The sequence below is a fragment of the Pteropus vampyrus genome, unplaced genomic scaffold (genome assembly GCF_000151845.1).
Source record: "Pteropus vampyrus isolate Shadow unplaced genomic scaffold, Pvam_2.0 Scaffold48, whole genome shotgun sequence".
Taxonomy (NCBI): Eukaryota; Metazoa; Chordata; class Mammalia; order Chiroptera; family Pteropodidae; genus Pteropus; species Pteropus vampyrus.
This window is the reverse complement of record NW_011888829.1, coordinates 1074355-1096152: the sequence shown is the minus strand read 5'-3', so window position 1 is coordinate 1096152 and position 21798 is coordinate 1074355. Positions and strand designations below refer to the sequence as shown.

The 21798-nt window shown below is 49.5% G+C and overlaps 2 protein-coding genes and 1 long non-coding RNA gene across 6 annotated transcripts in view; 2 read left to right on the top strand and 1 right to left on the bottom strand.

The window, feature by feature from the left end:
- The first annotated feature begins 1629 nt into the window (after positions 1-1629).
- On the top strand, positions 1630-17596 carry ADCK2 (aarF domain containing kinase 2). Of its 4 annotated transcripts, XM_011359482.2 has the most exons (9): positions 1632-2307; positions 2741-3284; positions 4712-4858; positions 7560-7688; positions 8668-8763; positions 10989-11240; positions 12602-12730; positions 13564-13617; positions 17202-17596. In XM_011359482.2, exons 1-9 carry the CDS (start codon positions 2279-2281, stop codon positions 17340-17342), a joined length of 1521 nt encoding a protein of 506 aa, XP_011357784.1. In that variant the 5' UTR covers positions 1632-2278; the 3' UTR covers positions 17343-17596. The 4 variants fall into 4 exon arrangements, with proteins under 4 accessions (XP_011357782.1, XP_011357781.1, XP_011357783.1 ...); XM_011359479.2 differs by having other exon boundaries at positions 1631-3284; XM_011359480.2 differs by lacking the exon at positions 13564-13617 and having other exon boundaries at positions 1630-3284.
- On the bottom strand, positions 14169-21597 carry LOC105291608. Its single transcript, XR_002780168.1, has 3 exons — positions 21491-21597; positions 18878-19095; positions 14169-14304 (listed from the first exon to the last, which is right to left on the bottom strand). It is a non-coding gene; the product is annotated as an uncharacterized LOC105291608 (long non-coding RNA).
- A 57-nt stretch (positions 21598-21654) lies between these two features.
- NDUFB2 (NADH:ubiquinone oxidoreductase subunit B2) overlaps positions 21655-21798 on the top strand; it is a 7331-nt gene continuing 7187 nt past the window's right edge. Inside the window, exon 1 of the mRNA XM_011359478.1 lies at positions 21655-21798. This exon is cut by the window's right edge and continues 8 nt beyond it. Within this exon, the coding sequence (XP_011357780.1) occupies positions 21716-21798 (83 nt within the window). The 5' untranslated portion in view covers positions 21655-21715.

Genomic DNA, 21798 nt, shown 5'->3' with positions numbered 1-21798 from the left:
CAGAGCTGGGAATTGAGGCCAGGCTTATTTCGCTTCAGAATTTTGCTCTTAGCTACTGTTAAAGATATCGATTGCTAGAATAATAAATATAAGTCTAGAGCATTTGTGCAGATTTAGTTGGACTCCTTTCCCTAATTAGCTTAAGGGGCAAATAGAGGCTTAAGGGGCAAATAGAGAGACTTGCCTGAGGTCACATGTCACCTCCTAATTAGTGGGCTATGATCCAGGGCCTCTGGTTTCAAATTAAGAACACAATAAGCCCTTTGGTGAATCAGAGGTATACCAGAATATTTCACACTCCTTTATGACAGAGTAGGTAAAAAAAACCAGGGAGAAGTTGAGAAGGGAATAATTAATGGCTGGCCATATTTGAAAACAGTGGTGGAAGGGATGATTTCTGTCTTGGGAACCGCAAAGGGGTCTGCAGCATCTTGTAGAAATGGAAAATGAATCATTAGCTAACAACGCAGGAGTAGCCAAAGGCCACTCCTCATTCCTGCCTGTATCAGCAGCCCAGGTCCCCACATTTTCGGGAATTCCTTAGGGCTGTGGAGTTGCAGTCACACTTCCAGCAGCAGGAACCACTCATGGGCATGGGCTGCATCCTTGTTTCTCTCCCCAGGGCTTCTTCCCCTTGTAAGGCCCACAGACCACCCCCAGGTGACTTCCTTGGAAGCCCTTCACCATGGAAACCTCTCACCCACATGCAGATAAAGGGTTGTAGAGGTGACTATGGTACCCAGGGCAGGCAGCCTCATAAACCCCGCAGGCAGAGCGGAGGACCACTGGGTCTGCCCTGGCTGTGCTGGCTTATTTCTAAGCTCCATTTCTCCCTGCCTTGCTCTCTAGAGCCAACTAGCCTTCCTTTGGTTCTTCAAGTTTCAAACAAACAAACAAACAAATCCGTCCCCCCCCCAACCAAAAAAAAACCACCTCACACCAAACTCCTATTTTAGGGCTTTATTCTTTGTGTCTGAACACCTTCCTGCTCCTCAAGGCCCCCCTTCCTCTCCAAAGGAGCCATATCCGATTGGTTCTCTCTACTCATTTCTTTCATGACTATTGCCACACGTTGCGTCCCCCTGCGTGGTCTCCTTCATAAATGGTGAGCCTATAAAGGCAGGATGTGTGTCTCCACGTCCCCAGCGCCCAGCACTGTACCTATCTTAATTCACATTCCTGAGACTCTACTAAGATTAGATTCAGCTTAAGAAATACTTATGAGGCTCAATAAGTTTTAATTGAATGAGTGAACACGGCCTTTCAGGAGCCACTCCTCAAGATCCACACACTTCCCCAAATGGTTGCAGCCTGAGACTTCCAGCACCAATCCCCCCCGCCCCCCGGCACCCCCCGCCCCGCCCCGCGGCCCCAGTCCACCATCCCACTGAACTGAAAAACCGACCCGTGGTCAGAACCGCTTGCAATTCACGGCGCCTTTCGGCGTTTCGACGCTCTTTGTAAGGAAAGCTACAAAGATGTCAGTGGAGAGACATGCGCGCGGGCAAAGGGGGAGGGCGCGTTTGCGTGTTGTGTTAAATCTGTATCTGGGACCCAGGACCCGAGGACCAGGCGAGCCTCAGCCGGTGTCTGCGCCGCGTCCGCTTTAAGGGGCCGTCCCAGCGCCGGCGGGCGGGGCGCTCCCGGAAGAGCGGGCTGCGCGGCCTCTGCGTCCGGTCCTCGGGCCTCCGCAGCCCCCTACCGGCTCTTGGCGCCCCGATCCCCGGCACTCCGCACCCTGACCCTCCGCTCTCCCTCTTCCGTCCTTGGTGCCCCGGCCCCCGACGCCCTTCTGTGCCTGGGCCGTTTGCAGCACCCCCAGACCTGCCCCTCCCCCGCCCAGCCCTGCGGCGCTCCAGCCCTCGGCGGGCGCCCGGACACACCGACGATCTCGCGCTGGCCCTGGCACGCGCGGGTGACCCTGCGGCCGCCTGGCTCTGTCTCGGCCCGCTCAGTCACCTCGCGCAGGTCGCGTCCCGACCCTGGGCCTGGCTTCACGTCTGGCTTGGCCGCTCCTGTTCTCACAGTGGGTTTAGACCCCGTAGGCGCCACGGTCTGGGGCCTTAGACCAAGGCTAGGTACCCCGAGGGAGTTGGAGGTAGAGCGGGAGGGACGGATGGGCCGGCCCCTCCTGCGGCCAAGGCGGGGCCGGGCTGTGCGGCCTAGCGGGTGGTGCGGCCCTGCCGGAACAGGACTGGGCTTGGACTGCACATGAGCTTTGTGGGATCCGGCAGGTGCCCCAGTTTTAAGTGGAATACTTGGCTGTGGCCCTGGACTCATGTCGGCCTTGCCAAGGCGTGGACATAGGTAGGTGCTTTTCAAGTTGAGGGCAGGCAGCCGAGGCTGTGGACCTCTGGGAGAGGATGGTGACCCCCTGGCGCTTATCCGTCAGGGTCTACTTGTTGCACCTAAGGGGTTTTGAGCTCAGGACGAACCTCAGCCTTCTGCGACCCTCTGGATGCCCTCGCAATGCCAGACTCTGTTGGCTTCTGCTTGGCACTTTGCCCAAATTCATCTCTGTCTCTGGGAACATTGGTGAGGGGGCCCCTGAGAGCTTGTGCCAGCGAACGGCCAGCTGGAGTGACCTGGCTGGCTCCAATGGGCCTCTGGAGAGAGTCTCCCAGAAGGGGCGGCTAGGCTGCCTCCTTCTGCACCTGCGGCTCTGGCTCCGGGCTGGGGCTCTCTTGGTGAAATTCTTTCCCCTCCTCCTGCTCTACCCCCTCACATATCTGGCTCCCAGTGTCTCCAGCCTCTGGTTCCACCTGCTTCTGAAAGCCACCGAGACCTCAGGTCCCACGTACATCAAGTTGGGCCAATGGGCCAGCACCCGGCGAGATCTCTTTTCAGAGGCCTTCTGTGCCCAGTTCTCCAAGCTGCACGTCCGGGTGCCTCCACACCCTTGGACTCACACTGAGCATGTCCTGCAGCAGGCCTTTGGGGAGGGCTGGGTGAAGGTCCTCTGCTTTGACAAGCAGGAACCTGTGGGTTCAGGCTGCGTGGCCCAAGTGTACAAAGCACGTGCCAATCCTGCCTTCCTGGAGAGTGACAGCATCCAGAGACTTGCCCAGCCTTCCTCAGCAGCTGGGGCAGTTGGGGGGCTGAAAGCACTCTTTGGTCACGTCGAGAAGGGGTGGAGGCCTCAAGGAAGTCTTGCTGACCAGGCATTTCTAGAAAGTCTGCTCTTCCCTAAAGCTCACCTGTTTGGATCAAATGCAGTTCTGTCTCAGGCTTCAGCACCTGCCCGCCTACCTGAACCAGATCACCTCATCCCAGTGGCAGTGAAAGTAAGTACTTTGATGTTGTCAGCTGGGCCTTTCCCATCTCTAAAATCTCACCAAACCCCTGGAGCTGTCCCAGATCAAGAGTCTCCCTGTGCAGATCACCCCACATTGCCTTCCATTGATTTCTGTTAGCTTGATCATTATCTGAGTGCTTGTAACGTGCAAGCTGCTTTATTTCTTGGCTTGAGGGAGTGGTGGTGTGACCTGCTTGACAAAGGAAAATGAAGAGGTTTGGAGTTTGCTGCCTCTGTGGGTGGAGGAACCATGTTCCAGCTGACCCACTACTCCGGGGTCGGGAAATCGGAGACAGACTAGGTTAGATAGATAGATGTGCTGTGGCGAGCCCAAGATGGCAGTATTCGCTTTTATAGAAGTGGCTTCCTTCTCTCTTCATTTCCAGTCATCCCTGTCTGGGCTCCATCATTTCTCATTTCCACACTTTTCCACCCCTATTCAGCACAACCCAGGGGATGTGGCAGACACAAGTAGCAGGACTCCTGACACTCTTACCCACTGGGAAAAAACCCAGCAGTGCCTCACTTCACACCTACTGAATCATACGTTCCAAGGGAAGAGCCTGGGGCCTGGCTTTTTATAAATGCTGCGAGTGGTTCTCATAGTCTGGAATGCTTGGGAAACACCAGACCAAAAATATCCTTAAAGTTTCCTCACTCTGTGGAAGATGAAGGGAGTGGATGCCTGCTGTGAACCAGGAACTGCCAGTCATGGCCGACGCACTGTTTAATCTTGACTAGATGCCTTCGACGTAGGCATTGGTTTTCCTTATATCTATTTATTTATACCCCACTTTATTCCTTAAAGGATTTCAGGTGGGGGTAGGGGATGTTATCTCCATGTTTTAAACAATGGAACGGGTGGCTGACAGAGACAGTAGCTTGCCCAGTTTCATACTGGGAATGAGTTGGAATTTGAAACCAGAGCTGGAATTTGAAACCAGAGCTCTTTCCATCCCACCACAGAGCTGGAGTTCTCCGACGCTGGGGTCTTCTTTATCAGGCTGTGGACTGTCTGACACAGAGTTACCTGGCTCAGTGAAATGCAGATTCCCAGCCCCACTCCCTGAACAGGTGGTTCAGTAGGTCTTGGAGGAGCCTGGGGTCCACAGGCACCCCCCAGTGACTTTTACTCATTTTTTGGGAGCCACCAATCTACACTTAATGCATCGGGAAGAAAAAGGCTACCCATTCTTCTCAGGAAAGCTAAGTGCAGTGCAGAGGATCTGCCCTCGCTTCTCCTTGGAGAAGGCACGTGGGAGTGAGGGAGGCAGGAGCATCCTGGGTGTTGGGTCCATTTCCCCTTGCTCTGATGAGAAGCTGGCCTGGCTCTCCTTTGATGTGGGGACCCAGCCCTGGCTGGGTCAGTGTGCCCTCCTGACACCTCCTCTGTCCCACTGTTCCTCTTTCTGGAAGGTGTTGCACCCTGGCCTGCTCTCTCAGGTGCAGATGGACCTGCTGCTGATGAAGATGGGCAGCCGAGTCCTTGCACTTTTGCCAGGAATCAAGTGGCTCAGCTTGCCTGAGATTGTGGAGGAATTTGAGAAGCTCATGGTCCAACAGGTGAATTCTTCCCTCGGTTGTCAATAGCATCTAACACAGTTCTTGCCATTGGCTGTTTAGTGAATGCTGACTGAATGAGGAAATTCCCAGCAAGTCATGACGGGTATGGTGTATAGTTGGGGTAGATAACACTAGCTGATATCACAAAGAATGCCTAGATCTCAGTGGCTTAATTCAACAAGGTTATTGCTATATTAAAGTTCAATGCAGGTTGAACTGAAAGAGGGAGATGGAGCTCTACTAAATAGTTATTCAGGGACCCAGTTTCCTCCCACGGTCGGCACTGCCATCTTCACGTTGTGTCATCTAGAGTTGGTGCAGGATGGGAGAGGGGCCATGGAGGATTATGTCAGAGAATCTGTGGCCAGGTCTGGAAGTGACGAACATCACTTCTAGTCTACAGGTCAGCTTTAACCACACGGACCCCGCGTAAACGCAAGGATGCTTGGGAAATACAGTCTTCCTTAGTGCTTGGGAGGAAAGTGAAATCACTCCCGTGTGACAGAAACATTATCTGCCACAATCAATGGCTGAACTCCAGGGTGATAAGATTAATTAGCAAAGACACGCATTGTCCCTTTGTTTTGCTTTCTTTCCAGGGCTTTTGAGTAGACAAGGACCTCCTCCCATTTAGGACCCTTGGGACACTTGTTTAAGTAGCCAGACTTGGTAAACACATTGGGGGCCATCAGGACTCCGAGTACGCATCAGCCCTGGCTCCCTGTTGGATAGTGCAGAGGTTGGCAGTCTTTCAGAATCAGTGTGCCAAGTCTTCATTTATGTCCTCATTAAGTCCCAGGGATGTTTTACTGTTTAGAAAGCTTTGCTTTATGCTATGAGTAGTATGGCTTTGATGAAAGAAATTAAAACAGAATATGGCTTCAATTCCAATAACCACCTCTGCATTAATTACTCTCAGTTCTACTGCATCTGAGCTTCAGTGCCCCTTCTAGAAGTCTCATAGATATCATAGTGTTCCACCACATTAAACTCAAGTCTCTATATCTCACCCCATTTTGCCTTAAAAATCAGCTTTTCCTACTAATTGTATCTCTCAGTAGCCCTATCACAGTCCCAGAATGTGGATGTATGTGTGGGAGTCTGTTAGAAGCTGGCGAACTAAGAAAGCAAGTGAGATTTTCCCGTCTACAAGGAATATAAAGTAGGCAGGAGGTGCTGACCTATAGATACTTACAAATAGAGTGTGATCAGAGTTACAGTAGGAGTCTCTACAGGTTCAGTTGGGTTTGCTTGGGTCTCAAGAGAGAAAGTGGTCATTGCATCAAGGGTCAAGGCTCCCTAGGCTCGTGCTGGGTCTTGAAAAGTAAGCAGTGTTTACTGTCGGACCAGACGGGGAGGAACATTCCAATCAGAGAGAATAAGGAAGGCAAAGGAGGGGGTAGATCAGCAGGCTGGGGTGTTCAGCACTATTTAATTTGGGTGAAGCTAGAGTTTTGGGTGGTAGAGGAAGAGGGAGGCACAAGAGATGGACCTGAAGAAAGAAGCAAGGCCAAACCATCCCTGCCCCGCCCCTGGCTGGATGTCATCCCTAAGAATTCAGGGGACACCAGCAGATGGACTGGAGAGAGGGAAGATGGTGATGGGGGGGCGGTGTCAGGAAGCCCAATTCAAATGCTTCTGTTAGGGTTAGGTGACTGGTTCAGGCAAATCACCTTGGGAGAAGCAGTGGGGCAGAGAAGGGGAATAAATCCCAGAGTGGTTAGGGCTGCAGAGTTGATGGCATTGAGCACTGATGGATATGGAGAGTGAAAGAGGAGGAGTAATTTGTAGTGACTCTCAAGTGACTGGGTACATGGGGTAAGAAAGTAAGAAAGTAAGTTCTGTTTAGACATCATGTTCAAGGGACTCCGTGCTTCCACAGGGCAATGTCCAGATGTATTTGAAATGAGTCTGAGAACTGGTAGAGGGGGTCTAGACTGGATGTCAAGGTTCTGTCATCAGGAGGTGCTAGCTGAGGACATGAGGGGATCGAGAGGGAGAGCAAAAGCTGGTGAGGGTCAGGGGCTGAGCGGGCATCAGCATCTGTGGGGCTCACTTGGGAGGAAAGGCCAGGAGACCAGACCCAGACGGAGCAGTTGAGAGGTAGAGGGAGAACTGAGGAGAGCAAGGAGCAGGTACCAAGGGAAGAGTGGTTCAGGAAGAACGAGGTGTCGGTGACACCAGTACTGGGGACCCAGAGAGTGAATTAGGATAAAATGGAACAGGGCCGTTGAGTCTGGCAAATGAAGGCGTGGTGAGTTAGAGAGAGCAGTGTCAGTGTGATGGGGTCAGGGGTAGAGCTAGCCCTGTGATGGAAGTAGGCCTTAATCTAAGGAAAGGGCCAGAGGGTGGGCTAGTGAGGGCAGTGGGCCTGGAGAGGCAGCAAAGCTAAACCCCAGGGAGGTAGGAGAGGAGTCCTGGGAGATGGGGAAGGGGTCCATCGGCTGGTGTGAGGGGGTGGGCAGAGAGGGAGGAGTGGAGAAGCAGCAAAACCCATGTGCTGCTAGGGTGTCAGAGGAGGCTCAGACTTCCCAGAGGCCCTTCGTCACAGAATGCCTTCTCCCGCGTTTCCTGGGAGCCGTGCGGCAGAAGCAGGAAGGGAAAGCAGGTGACTCTTGTGACTTTCCTGTTCTTCGGGGTTCAGGTGTTGCTCTCCCCGTGTCCCGACTACCCATTCATCTTTCTCTCCATTTCCTTGTAGATCGACCTGCGCTACGAAGCTCGGAATCTAGAACATTTCCAGTGCAACTTCCTGAACGTGAATTCTGTCAAATTCCCCACTCCCCTGCATCCCTTTGTCACCAGTGATGTTTTGGTGGAAACATATGAAGTAAGAGTCAGAACTTACCTGGCTGTGCCTTTCACTCATAGCTGGGCTGTCTCTGATTCACACGAAGGCTTTAGTCTGAAAAGACAAAAGCCGAAAGAACACACGATTACATGTTGAAGGAGTCTGGATATGACACGAGGGTGGGCAGCAGCATAGTGAGGTGGTGACCGAGAGCCTGGTTGTGGCCTCAGACTTTCTGGATTTGAAAATCTGCTCTGCCATTTTTTTTGCTGGGCGACTCCAGATTCCTCATATATGGCAGCGGGCAAGGGTTCCTGCTTCATAGGGTTGTCCCAGGAGTCAATGACACATTGAATGTAAAATGCCCTCAGCTAGAGTTTGCACAGAGAACGTGCTCAACAAGTGTTTGTGTCATGTGATTGGCCTTAGCTGTCTCCTGGTCCAGCCTCCTTTGTAAAGATGGTAATATGAGATCTAGGGAAGTGATGCCAGGTCCCAGAACTACTAGCTGTGTGACCTTGAGCAAGTTACTTAAACTCTCAAGGCTTTAGTTCTTTTGTTAATTAGGATAACAAGGTCTATCTTAGGCTGCTCTGACAGATAACTGACCTATATTACCAGCTCTCCTTTCTTTTCTCTTCTTTTTTATCTTTCCATTTTCCTGCTCAGGGTCACAGAGCTCATTCTTGTTCCTATTAGCTGATTTTGAGCAGAAATTAGCTTTCCAGGGTCTGCTCCTGTCTCTTCTCACGACATTACATCTTACCTGTGGGTGGCAGAGCCAATGGGTTTCCTCTCTAGTAAACCTATGGGACTTGTTTTCCTTTGAGAAGTGTTATGGAAGGGAAACGTAAATAGGTTCAAATCAACTTGTGGGTATCAGATCCTTAGGGGTTCTAAGAAAGGAAAAACTCTTTGGGTCCCTTCCCAGTCAATAGGTGGGCAACACGGTGCGTCTCGTGGGGATGTGGAGCAGGGCTGTCCAGGGTAAACTGTTCCTCCCTGATCTGCCTTATAGGAGAGCGTGCCCGTGTCCAGTTACCAGCAGGCAGGGATTCCTGTTGACTTGAAGAGGAAGATCGCGTGGCTGGGGATCAACATGCTCCTGAAGATGGTGAGCTAGTGGGCTGGGAGAGGGTGCTCAGGTCCAGCATGTGGCCAAATTGTATGTGGGGAGGTGGCGGGGACACTGCTTGGCTACCCTGGGTGGAGGGCGAGCCAAGTCAGAAGTCTGCTCTAGAAAGAGCTGAGCCTACCCAGACGCCCGTCCATGCCATGGCTTTCCATGAAGCATATTTGCAGTGGCGTGCACTCGGTCACCCTGCAAGGTGCTGTGGGAAGGGTGGAGAGCAAGACCCGGGCCCTGCCCCAGTTGCTTACATTTAGGACAAACAGCTGAAGACATTGTATGTTAAATGCTACTTCATTCATTCATTCAGCAAGTATTTATGAAGCATTTTCTATGTGCCAGGAAGTGCTGGATTTACATTAGTGTGCAAGACAGACATGGTTATAATATTCATGGAACTACTGTTTAGTGGGAAGACAGGCCACAAATAATTAAATGATATGTAAGGTAAGTATAGACACTAAAGGGTCGTTTAGAAAGGGCCTCTCCTAGCCTAGATATTTATTCAGGAAGTGGTTCCCTCAGCTGGAATGTGAAGGCAGTCTAGGTGTTACCCCTGAGAGGACGGCCTGACAATGGTTACATGAGTTGACACTCGTACAAGGACACAGTGATCCTGAAGCAGTGTGAGTTATAATCAGTAGTAACAGTGGCAGCCCAGCACTGTTAGCAGCTTACATGCAGGAGCAAAGAAAGAAGATACCGAGATTGTCTAGGGTCTGAGGTCTTCCTGGTGGCTGGCACAGAGACAGCAGTGGAGGGATGGATGGCAGGGTCTAGGCTGAATAGGCAGGACGAGTAGTCAGGTCTGGAGGGCACAGCATCGGGGTAAGAAAGAACCAGGTTTGTCAGTGGTCAGAGAGCAGGAGGAAACTACCAAGGTGACCAAGGTAGAGCCACGGGGGCCAAGGCTGTGGGGCTGCGCTGAGAACGGGCACTCAGGGCAGGGTGGTGGCCAGGTGCAAGCTGACAGCACCAGGAGGCTGTAAGCGCTGCTCAGGGGCTCAGGTTGAGGGAGGGCTGAGCGGCCCTGACTCCACCTCCAGCCCCTGGGTCCGTGGGTGTGGAGAGTCAGCAGCCCCCACCCCAGGGGCTCCTGGAGAAGTGGGGCTGTCGTGGGAGAGCCGGGTTTCCACTGTCAGTGCAGTGGAAGCTCAGTGGGCAGATGACTTTTGTCCCCAGTAACAGGGCACCGAGGGGGCACTGTGGGCTGAGGAAAGGGTGTAGTGCTAAACAACACCGGGAGTGGGGAGATCATGGGGGGCTTCCAGCTCCTGGGATCAAGGATGGGGGCGTAGGCCCCAGGGGATGAGCTGACAGCAAGATGCCAGGAAGTCTGGAGTCAGGGTCAGGTGCAGGCCCAAGCTTCTCCAGTTCCCAGGATTTTCACTGGGTAGCAAAGCCAGAATCTGGACTAGGAGGGTCTGTATGGCCTGGGTCTCTGGCCTGCATTCAGGAGGAGGGAGTCCACGTTGGCCAGAGGAGTTCCCTGAGAGCCTCTCCAGAAGCAGCTGCTCTGCACCTCTATACCAGGCCTCTCTTTTTCCCCTTATGGAAGGATCGCTGGTAGTCTCTCTGACCACTGAGATGACCCTTCATGGGAGGCAGATTTCTGTTCCACAAAGTCACGTGTGACTTCCTGTCTATCACAGTCCCTGGGGCTTTCCTTTCTGCTTAGCAGGCTCAAAGCCATTTCTCCCTGCCTACCTGACTCTATGTGCCAGTAGGTGGTTGTCAGTATCACTGTTAGCTGTCACTATGTGAAAGATGGAAGTAATGGGGAGAAGTCTGATTTATGATATATTCTGAAAGAAAGGAAATTCTATGAATTTTAAGAACAGAGAGGTTTGGGGGAGATCTTTAAACAATGAGTAAATATTTATTTTTAATTTAAATATTAATTGCTGAAATCAAGAGTAAAAATAAGTCTTCTGAAATGCTTTGATTTTATAAATTCTGTATAATCTTTTTCAATGTTCTTGACTTTGAAAATAACTTTTCACTTGAAAACATCAACCTGGCCTGTCCCTGTACAAATTCTGAGCTAATGACATCAAACAATGAGGTTTTATAAAATATACACCTCTCTGTCATTGTAATTGATCACTGGGAACATACTGTCACCTGGAAGCTTTATCCGCGTGTGGCCTGGTGGTGATGGGGTGGTGAGGGTTGACAGCCTTGAACAGACAGTGCTGATCTCTTTTCAGATATTTGTGGACAACTTCGTCCATGCGGACCTTCATCCTGGGAACATCCTGGTCCAGGGTGCTGATGGTCTGTCCAAGAGCCAAGAGGAACGGCTACAGCAGGTAGACGTCTGTGACACGCTGGCGGTGGCCGTGGCGCCTGCCCGGTGCCCGCTGCGCCTGGTGCTCCTAGATGCCGGCATCGTGGCTGAGCTACAGGCCGCTGACCTGAGGAACTTCCGGGCTGTTTTCATGGCGGTGGCGATGGGGCAGGTGAGACCTGCTGGGCCCTCAGGAGCTGAGCCCAAATCTTTTAGGCTCTCAGGAGCTTCGGGGCTCCTCAGCCTTCGTCATTCTTGTAAATGCCTTTGGGAGCCAAGGTGCTCCTGATGGAATGTCAGGGTCTTTATGTCACAATGTGCGCGTGTGACAGGCCAGTTCCAAGCAGCTCATGGTTTGGGATGGGAAGTGCTTCCATCCCGAATGCCATTACGTGGAGGGAGTATCTCTTTGTTCTTTAGCAAGCGTAGGGCTGGGCACTAGAACTGCTAGCCCCGTGACTGAATAATGGCTGCCCTGGTCTGTGCCATTTGCTGTGATTTGGAGTGTTGGTGGGAAGCTGCAGCAAAGGGGACTTATTCTCCAAGTGCGGGGAGACACATTGGAACCTCTGGTGTGGGGGAGCGTGTGTGGGTTTTAACCTCTCCCAGCCCTGCGATGCTGAGGGGCTCCAAAGGTTGAGAATTATTATTTAGAGAAAAGGATTCAGCAAAGCCTCTGTGGAGTCAACTTAAAGTGCTATGTTAAGGTGACAATGAAAAAACCCTCTGGCTGGCTCGTGCAAAGTTCTCCAGCAAGAAAGACCCTGGGAAAGAGCAAGATGATTAAAAAACAAAGAGATGGGCAAATTCAAGGGAGTCCCTGCTTAGGAGGCTTCCAAGGGGACAGACAGGGTTTTGAGCCTGGGCCAATTCAAAAGGGTCCTCTGGGCTCAGGTTAAACACAGGTGCAGTGGTGGGCGGGGTTGGAGGTCCCCTGCACAGGTTTGGATGAAGGAAGAAGGTCACAGCCCAAGGAGGGAGAGCTTGGCTCCTGTGCTGCGAACGTGAAAGGCGTTAGCAGTGACCAGGAGGGCGGTCGGTGCTCGGGGAGACCATGGAGGCATTGGTCAGAGTGTGTCCTGGGCAGAGGTGACGAGAGAAGGCTGGAGCACAGAGACTGGGTCAGCTGCGAGTAGGGAATTCTGCTGGGGCAGAAGGCGGCCCACGAGGAGAGGGTAGCTGGTCCAGCCCGGTGGCAGGTCCTGGAGCCTCTGGGGCCAGGCTGGTGGAGCATGAGCAGCCAGACACTGGTTTTGACACTGTGCCCCGTGTGGCCCTGGAGGGCAAAGGAGACAGCACACTGCCTTGTCCTGACTGCACTAAGCACAGGTAGGATTCCACCGACCAAGAGAGACTTCGAAAGACTGGTCGGTTACCAGGTTTTCTGGGGGGTGAGATTACAAAGGAGGGGTAGCCAAGCACAGGAAGGTAGGTTGATTAGGTGGGGGCGACCAAGATGCGAAGCAGTTTGCGCAGAGCATCTAGTTTGGTGCCCCCCAACTCTACCAAGTTTCCCTTATTTGCATCTTCCAGGGACAAAGAGTGGCTGAGCTCATCCTGCATCACGCTCGGGCCAGTGAGTGCAGGGATGTGGAGGGATTCAAGGCTGAGATGGCCACACTGGTGACCCAGGCCAGGAAGAACACCATCACCCTGGAAAAGGTGAGCAGGGCACCAAGGGGCAGGCCTCCGTGTGCTGTCCTCGCCCTGGGACAGAGCAAGCCCCAAGTGGACGGGAGATCTTTTTATTGGGGGAGGTCTCCAGGGAGTTTGAGTTTTAAGGCAGATGAAAAACAAAGCTTTCCTCTGCCCACATCTTCTGGGTGTGAGAGGGCCCACCGAAATCCCTGGCTCTCAAGAGTGGTTCCTGGACCAGGTTCTCCAGGGTGGCTGCTGGGGCAGTGACATTTATAGTGCCACCCCATCTGGGTGTAGCTGTTCTGCGACTTCATCTGTATCTGGAGCTTAGCTGAGCTTGGAGGGAGGGACGACTACTTTCCTGAGCAGCCAAAGGACATACCTAATGTTCACGTCCTCTACTTAGACCTGAACCAGAGCCCACTTTGTATTTTACACATAGTTCTAACCTGACAGTTTTTTTCCCCTAAGTTCATGGTCTACACTAGCAAGGAGTGGCCCACTGGCAGTGAGGAGCAGCAGCTGGCTGCTGATCTTCCTTATTCCGAAGTGGTTTTTATATGTGCTGGGGGTAGACGCACAGGGGTAGCCAGGCTTTCAGGCCTGTTCCCTGGAAGGGGTCTTTGAACCCAGACTCAAAATGGGAGTTGGGCTCATGCGTGTGCAGTCCTTCTGCACACGGGTGTGTGTGTGTGTGTGTGTGTGTGTGTGTGTGTGTGTGTAGGTAGGTAGGTAGGTAGGTAGGTAGGTAGGTAGGTGGGTTTGGGTGGTGGACCGGAGGCAGGACAGGGGCCTGGCAGGGAGATGTGGTTCTGGGGCTCAGCACTCTCTGCAGTCAGCTTTGTTCTCTTTTCCAGCTTCAAGTTTCCAGCCTTCTCTCAAATGTCTTTAAGTTACTGATGACTCACAAGGTGAGGCCCCAGGCAGAGCTGATCAGGTCAGGCTGGGAGGTCTCTGGGGAGGTGGTGGGTGGCCACAGGGTGCTGAGAGGTACTTCTCTTATAGGAGACTTTGTTTTTTGAAAACATTTTTTTTCCCAATGCATTTGCATGAAGAGTGCTGTTTCTGTGTCCTGACTCGGTATAAAAGGCTCTTTGTTGCTCTGTTTGTCTGTACCTGTCAGTCTGTGCCGTCTAAGTATCTGTGATACTTAGCTATAGAAAAATAATTTTCAAACGTAAAAACGGGCTTTTTATGCCTTTTCTCTCCTCGGTTCATATTAATGACACTTGGTGTTAACGTGAGTCATGCTTGCACAGCCCCTCCCTGTGTGCTGTGAAGTCCTGGGGTTGGGGGCAGCCCAAGAGGAGGTGCCTCTTGTCCTGATGCATTCAGAGGATCCTGCAGGGCTGTCCTGCTATGCAGGGCGCTTTTCCTTGGAGAGAGGTGGCCTCAAGGTTCTGTTCCTTGGAGAGAGGTGGCCTCAAGGTTCTTCACCTTGGCCTTTGCCTCGGCTCTGTCTACTTGTGATGAGTGTGGTCTTGGGCTATTCCTCAAAGTAAAGCTGCCAGCCCAGGAAATAAGGAGTTGAGGGCAGGGAAAGGAAGATTCTTGTCTGAAGATGGCTTTTCCTATTGTTCCTCTTGAGGTTCTGCGATCTGATAAAGACACATCACATGGAAAAGGCAGCCATTTGGCAAGGATCCTAACACAGAGTTAAGAGTCAGAAAGCTGGCTGGTCTAGAGCCTTCATCTAGCAGAAGGTGTGATGGGGGCAGGGCGCTCACAGGCAGAGCCAGGACTTGACACGACACTGAGATCTCAGTCCAATGCTCTTTCTTCTGTTCCAAAAACCACTTTGCAATAGCTGTGGCTTGGAATGAAACAGTGACACAGACTAAAGGACTCCCTGAGTATGCAGGACACATGATTACAAGTTAGGGTTAGCTAGCACGTGTGGGAAGCCTACCACCTGAGAGCTGCTATGCAGGGTGCTTTTTATTACAGTTCCTCATTGAAATCTCAGGACAACCCCTCAGGCAGGTGTGGTCTATACTGTATTATCCCCACGAAGAGACTGGGGCATAGAGAGGTTAAGTAACTCCCCAAGTCCTGCCAGCTGTGCACAGCAGAGCCAAGGGCTGCACCCTGTCTCTGACTCTGGGGTTGACTTTGTTGGTGGGGTTTTTGGTGAAAAACTTTATGCTGTCCTAAACTTTTGTTAAGTTCTATTTTAGAATGGCACCTTAGGATTGGGAAGAGCTTTCATCATTGCTGGGGAGTTGGCTTGGAGAGAAACAGGAATAAACATACACTCCTGGGAGTTTGGTTGCACAGGATGTGGAGCAGGTTGCTGATGCTCAGGCCCAGCTCCATTGCTCAGCAACTGTGACCTGCAGGAGCCTCTCCAAGTTCACAGGGCCTCCCTGAGGGCTGGATGGAGCCATGACTATAGTAATCATAGCAGTGTACCCTGAGCACCCTCTATGTGTACTGTGGTACCTACTTTGGCTATTTAACATCTATTAGTATCCGATTTAATCCCCTCAGCATTCTTCAAAGCAGGCACCAATGCCGAGAGGCCAAGCAACTCACAAATGGCCCCAAGGCCCCCGTGGCAGTGCCAGGATCTGGTGCCAGTAGTCTGAACGCTGCTTCGTTCTTCTGCCTCCTGTGCTCACTCTGCAGACAGCCTTCCTCACACACTGTTGTAATTGTTCCCAGGCTGGAAGAGCAGAGAGAGGGCCTAGAACAGCTACTGTATTCTAAGCACTATAATAGGCACTTAGTTTTTTTAATAATTAAAAGTTCTTAATTTTGGTAAAAAAATAATTGAAAATTTACCCCTAAAAATCTCCAAGTGCACAGTTCGGCAGTGTCAACCATATTCTACATTGCTGTGTAACAGGTCTGTAGAACTGTCTCATCTTATAAAACTGAAACTCTATACCCGTTGGACAATAACTCCCCATTTCTCAGTCCTCCCAGGCCCTGGCAACCACCATTCTACTTTCTGTTTTCATGATTTTGATGACTCTAGATATCTCATATAAGTAGAATCATAGTATTTGTCCATATGTGACTGCCTTATTTCACTCAGCATACTGTCCTTCAGGTTCATTCATGTTGTGGCATGTGACAGGATTTCCTTCTTAAAAACTGAATAATATTCCAGTGTATGTATATACTATGTGTTCTTTATTCATTCATCTATCAGTGGATATCTGGGCTGCTTCCATCTCTTGGCTGTTATTTGTAGTGCTGCAGTGAACATGGGTGTGCAGATATCTTTGAGATCCTGCTTTCAATTCTTCTGGATATTTACCCAGAAGTGGGATTGTTAGATTATCTGATGTTTGTTTAGTTTTAAGGAAATGCCATACTGTTTTCCATAACATACACAATTTTGAATTCTCACCAACTGGATAGGGGTTTCAATTCTCCACATCCTCACCAACATTTGTTATTTTTTGTTGTTTTTTTATTTTTATAATGGTCATCCTAATGGGTGTGAGGTGCTATCTCATTATGGTTTTAACTACATTTCTCTAACTATTGGTGATGTTCAGTATCTTTTCATATGCTTTTTGGCTATTTGTACATCTGCTTTGGAAAAATGTCTATTCAGGCACTTAGTTTTTTAATAAAAATTTTGACAAATGTAGAGGTAGAAAGAATACAACAAACACCAAAAAAATTCACTACTCAGCTTAAGAATGAAACATTCCCAATAGTGTTGAAGCCCCAGGTCCCCGACCCTGAACAGAGCCTGTGTGGCCGAGGGTCCTCTCACGTTCTGACCGGAAGTACCTGAACCTTAGCAGGAGCACGTAGCTTTCTGCTCATCAGCCTGTCTGATACTCTAGACAACTTCTCAGGCCTTAACTGAGACAAATACTCATTACTTTTAACAAAGATTATTTTTCCACGAGTCAACCTTCCATTTTATGACCTTCTGTCTACTTGAAAAACGATTCTAGTTCTAGGTTTAAATCCTGACTCTACTCTTTCTCACTCTGTGGCTTGAACAAGTCACTTAAGCACCCTGAGCTTTAGTTTCCTGATCTATAGAATGGGGACAGAGATAGCACTTTTGAGAATTAACTGAGCAATTTTGATGTAAATGAATTTACCATTAACCTGGCTCTAAAGTGGAAAAAGCTCCACTTGTGTGTGAGCAAAGTCGGTTGTACGGGGTTTCTTAACAAGGTTACTGTATATTTTGCAAAATGACCCTTATTTAGATTTATAGTTTCCGGTATATCTGTGAAATATTAATTTTATTATTTTTAAATCATTCGCACACACACACCACAAGAGAAGTACATACCGTACCCCCAGATTTTTCCTTAGTAATACTAGTGGATGGGAAGGTGGGTGAGTAGATGAGACGGTGGGGAAACCGAATGGTAGGGGGAAAGAATGTTAGGTGGATAGCAAAAAATCACATGGGCTGGTACAAAAAAAGGCCAAGAGTAAACAGCAACATGGTTATCCAGAACTCTCTCTATTTATCAATGGGCTTTGGAAAGAACCACGTTTTTTTCTGTTTCAGGTAAAGCTTGAGAGCAACTTTGCCTCCATTGTGTTTGCCATCATGGTGCTGGAGGGGCTTGGTCGCTCTCTGGACCCCAAACTGGACATCCTGGAGGCAGCAAAGCCTTTCCTTCTGAAAGAACTAGTGTCCTCCCCGTGACTGTGGCAGTGGCATGCACTGGCTGTTAGCTCAGAATTAAAGTCCACTCCCAGCAGCCTCTCCTGTGGCAGTTTGAACATTTTAAAATGGGGATGTGGAAGGCAGGCCATTGCTTTTCACTGATTTGGTTTCAAGTGTCTGTTTTAACAGCTTTCGGTTATTTGGGGAAGTAAAAGGAGGGAAGGGTCCTATCTGTTCAGCTGTAGAAGTTGAAATGTTCTGTGGAGGATGAATAAACTTAGTTATTTTGTTTTCTTGTTTCTCTCTCTTCTCTTCTTAACCCTCTATGCTCCCTGATCAGGTGGGTTCTCTTGGACTCCTAGGTTAGAAATTGTCACAGAACCCTGTAGACCCATAGCTTCTAATTTTTCTTTTATGTACCCTTATTGGTAAAAAGTTGAACATATTTATATACATATATGTGTATAATTTATAAATTTTATGCAAGTGAGGCCACCAATAGCAAATCTCTGGAGGCACAGTATACACTTAGGGGAAATTTCCCTGTACTTCAAATTATCTTCCTTATAATTTTTAATAATTTTTGCTGACCTCTTCCTAAATTTTATTACGAGGTAAAAAAAAAAAAAAAAAAAAGCAATGTGGCTGACATACTAGGGACAGGAGCAGAATTAGCTCTGTTCTCTTCTTAAAGTTCCCCTGTGCTCACATATTAGTTCAGACTCAGGTTTCTCTGAGCTATGTTCAGGCCCTTGTCCATTTGTCCAGCGTTAATTTTGGTTCATATTAATATATAGATAAGATAGTCAGTATAGCCTCTTAACCAGGGCTTGAAATCTGCAGTCACATCCAGTTACACTCCAGCAGTGAACTAAGGGGTAGTGGCAACTGCATGTCCCTCTGCGCTGGGCCCACCCACGGGACTGTTCTCTCAAAGCTGACCTAACCCGTGGCTGGCCCAGGTGGACTAAGAGGATCCCAGATTCGCTTGTAGAGTGGATATTAGTAAAGCTTAATTTCTTATTTTTCTAAATAAAAATAGTATTTTTCCCGTGTCTCTTGCTTGCTCTGGAGACCACTGCTCTAGACAGTGAGTAGAAGTCAAGCCTTCCTGCTTTCTGAAAGCCCTGCTCTGGCCACAGGACTAGATTCTTCCATTCTTTCCTTCTCAAGGATTAAGTTCCTCATTTCTGGTGTTTAGGGGGCAAATAATGTTATTTAGACAGGGATACCTATGGTGCAGTTTTTTTCAGAGGGGTGGGGATGTTATTTTTACTTCCCAAGTGTTGAGGGGAGGGCATTCTAATCAGACCGTGAGGGATTGGGGTGGCTCCAGGGATCTGGGAGGGCCAGTGGTGCTATTCGGCTGCCTCCTCACGGACACGCCAGCCAGACCCATGGCCCTGTGCCAGGTGCATGTATACTTACACCATGGGGCAAGAGCGGGGTACACGCAGAGCAGGCGTCTCCCTGCGCCTACACCAGCACCACTAAACCTTTTCTTACAGCCAGTGATGAAGCCCTCTGTGGTGTGTATTCTCTATCACTGCACACAAATATACAACATGGATTACCTCACTGTATCTGCGGGTCAGAAATGTAGGTGCCATTTAGCCAGGTCTTCTCTTCAGGGTCCTGCACAGGCTGTAGGCATCCTGAGGCTCCACTGGGGTGGGTCTGATGTCAAGCTCACTCATGTGGTTGTTGGCACAATTCAGTTCCTTGTGGGCTGCTGGACCGAGGGCCTTAGTTCCTCAGGAGCTGTTACAGCAGCAACAGAAAATGAACACGGCTGTATCAAAGAGGAGAAAAAAGGTTAATGGTACGCTTTGATATAGGTAATTTGCTGAATTTTAAAATAAGTATCTTAAAAATGCTAACTTAGTTATATAAAGTCATCATCTTAAGAAGAAAAGACTACTTTCTTGGGTGTAAGTGGATACAGTGGCAGCCTGGCATTGACCCTGAAAGACCATAGCTTAATCTCCTCTAGAAAGTACAGGTTCATTTCAGTGTTACTAAAAACACTGGGAAGTTCCTTTTTTCGTCCTGAGACAGGGAAAGCGAGATCAAGCAAGTCTTTAAGAGTAGGAAATTAAATAAACATGAAGTCTTGTGAACAATGTTTTTTTTTCATTCCTTTGCTTTGTTTTTTATTTCCAGTTATAGAATAAGGTCTTGATTTGGGGTTAGATGCTCTATGCTAGGTCATTTATAGTCTGTTCTCACAGTTTGTCAAAATTTGGTAATTTGATTTGCATTTAGAAGCTGAGAGCTCAGTGCCACTGCTTGGCATCCTCTCCCTCACCTTCTAAAATGCATCCATTCAAATAGGGGGCTCATCTGAAAACCAAAAGGGCTACCATGCAACCTGCAAAAGGCAGTAAGAGATATTTGCCCCTGGAGTTCTTAGAGCATGCCTGCAAAACAAAATGTATAACTGCTACGTGCTCAAAATAGTTTGATTGGGATCATAAACTTTTTATAGTAAAAGAATCAGAATTTGTGATATAAAACATTAAAGCTAAGGACTGCACATATGGTCTGTTAAACAATATTACTTTAAATCCAAACATTGAAGTTAAAACTTTTAGTTTTGTAATTCAGCAAGAAAGATGGGGAGGGCGAGTTAATTTTAGTTCACCCGAATAGCTTTTGCTTTCAGGTAAGGGAGGTATAATAAAAGAATAAAAATTTCCTAAGTACATGCTGTGGGCCAGGTACTATCTTAAATGACCCAAATTCAGATGAAGGCCGCTGACTCTCATAGAAGTGACTTGTCCAGATTCATAGAGCTAATAACTGGCAAAGCTGAAGTCTGAACTCCAGATCTTCAGACTCCAAGTTCAATGCTCTTTTTTTGTTTAAGCTGTGCTTTTTTGTGTGTGGCCTTGGAATCATAGCATTGTTCTTTCTTGGGACCAAGGTGGCTGTGTAGCTTGGGGAGTGAGTTCCCTAGGAAGAATGGCAAGCCCTGTCTTCCTATATCATGAACTTCCTATCCTAGTAGTTTGCACCTGTCACAAAAGGGAAGTGAACGGTAACCCAGAGACAGCTACACTGTTGTACATCAACTGGAAAGTCAACTTTTGTCCAAAAGATAGTGGATTTTTTCCTCTAATTTATATACTTAGAGAATACTTAGAGAATAGGAGGGCACGAGGACAAGAGAGAGTCTACAGGGACAGAGGGTCAATCAATAGGCTGTTCAAAAGGGTGTGGGGCAGCTCAGCAATCATATGCTTTAAGTGGGCCTCACTCTAGGGAGATTTCCTGTTACAAGGCACATGGAGGCCCATATCCTGGCCCTGGAGGAGGGGTATTAGTTATATTCTAGGCACTCAAATAAATCCCTAAATTCAGCACTACATTTTTCTCCATAAAATCCTGTTTTTCATGCTTGTGACTCTGACCGTGAAGTCTTCAGTGCTTAGCAAGTGATCCATTTCAAATTAAAATCGCCAAGGTGTGAGGCTGGCCGGCTAAATTTATAAATTAATTAAACTTGGAGGTGCCTAGGAATACCATAGCCCGTAAGTGGAGACCGTAAGAATTTGGGGAGGTGCGTTTAGAGAAGCATGGAATCCATCCAGGATTTAACAGAAGGCAACAGGAAGAGACAAAAACCAAGAATCCGGGTGTGGTTCGGGATCAAGGAATTAGGAGCACCGCATAAATTGGAGACCACGCTAAAATGCAGATTCCTTGGCCCTACTCCAGACTGAGGGTATCTGGGGTCGGGCTTCTCAGGTGACTCTTGATGCCACTAGTCTAAGTATTGATATTTGGGAATCACTGGCTGCTGGTGAGTAAAGTTCAAGTTTACACAACAACAATAAAAGATCCGCTGTGAGCCTCTTGCAGGAGAGATGACTTCAAAGGACTAGCTTTGGGAAGGACCACGGGTTCACACAGGATTTGGCAGTCTAAGAGGGTCTGGGAGGCAGTTAATTCAGGAGGAGCAGGCAGAGTGGCAGGTTCAGGTAGGAAAACGGACCCGCCCAGGGAGGGGCGAGTTCAGACTCACTGTTAGAATTTCTTCGCACACGCCTTACTAACAGGTGTTCCGAGGTGCGCCTTTCCCGCGGCCGAAAGCGTGGCTCCGCCTAGCGGAGCACGTCAGGGCCGTCACTTAGCAACGCCTAAGGCCGCCTACAGCATTCACATTTCGGAAGGCACCTCCTCACCAGCTAAACCACGACACGCCGCGTCCCTCCGAGCGCGCGGCCCTCCCCTGGAAAGGGACTGAGGTGCTAACTTGGGACAGGAACTGCCGCATCCCCCCACCTCAGACATCGTCCTTCGGGAGGTGGGCGGGGCGACGCCGCTGACGTCTGGGGCGGGGCGCCGGGGGGAAGTGACGTGCGGGCGGCGGTGCGGCCCTCGGGACGACTGTCCGGACGCGGGCAGGCATGTCGGTTCTGACGCGGCTGGCGCCCTTCGTTCGCGGCGGAGGCCGCCTCTTCGGAGGCCTCAGCCTGCGGGAGGCTGGAGG

Excerpts from the sequence above, each read along its gene's own strand:
- ADCK2 (XM_011359479.2), top strand. The coding sequence starts at position 2,364 with ATGGTGACCCCCTGGCGCTTATCCGTCAGGGTCTACTTGTTGCACCTA. Across the intron at positions 3,285-4,711 it reads TCATCCCAGTGGCAGTGAAA|GTGTTGCACCCTGGCCTGCT; the intron begins GTAAGTACTTTG and ends TCTTTCTGGAAG. Across the intron at positions 7,689-8,667 it reads TTTTGGTGGAAACATATGAA|GAGAGCGTGCCCGTGTCCAG; the intron begins GTAAGAGTCAGA and ends TCTGCCTTATAG.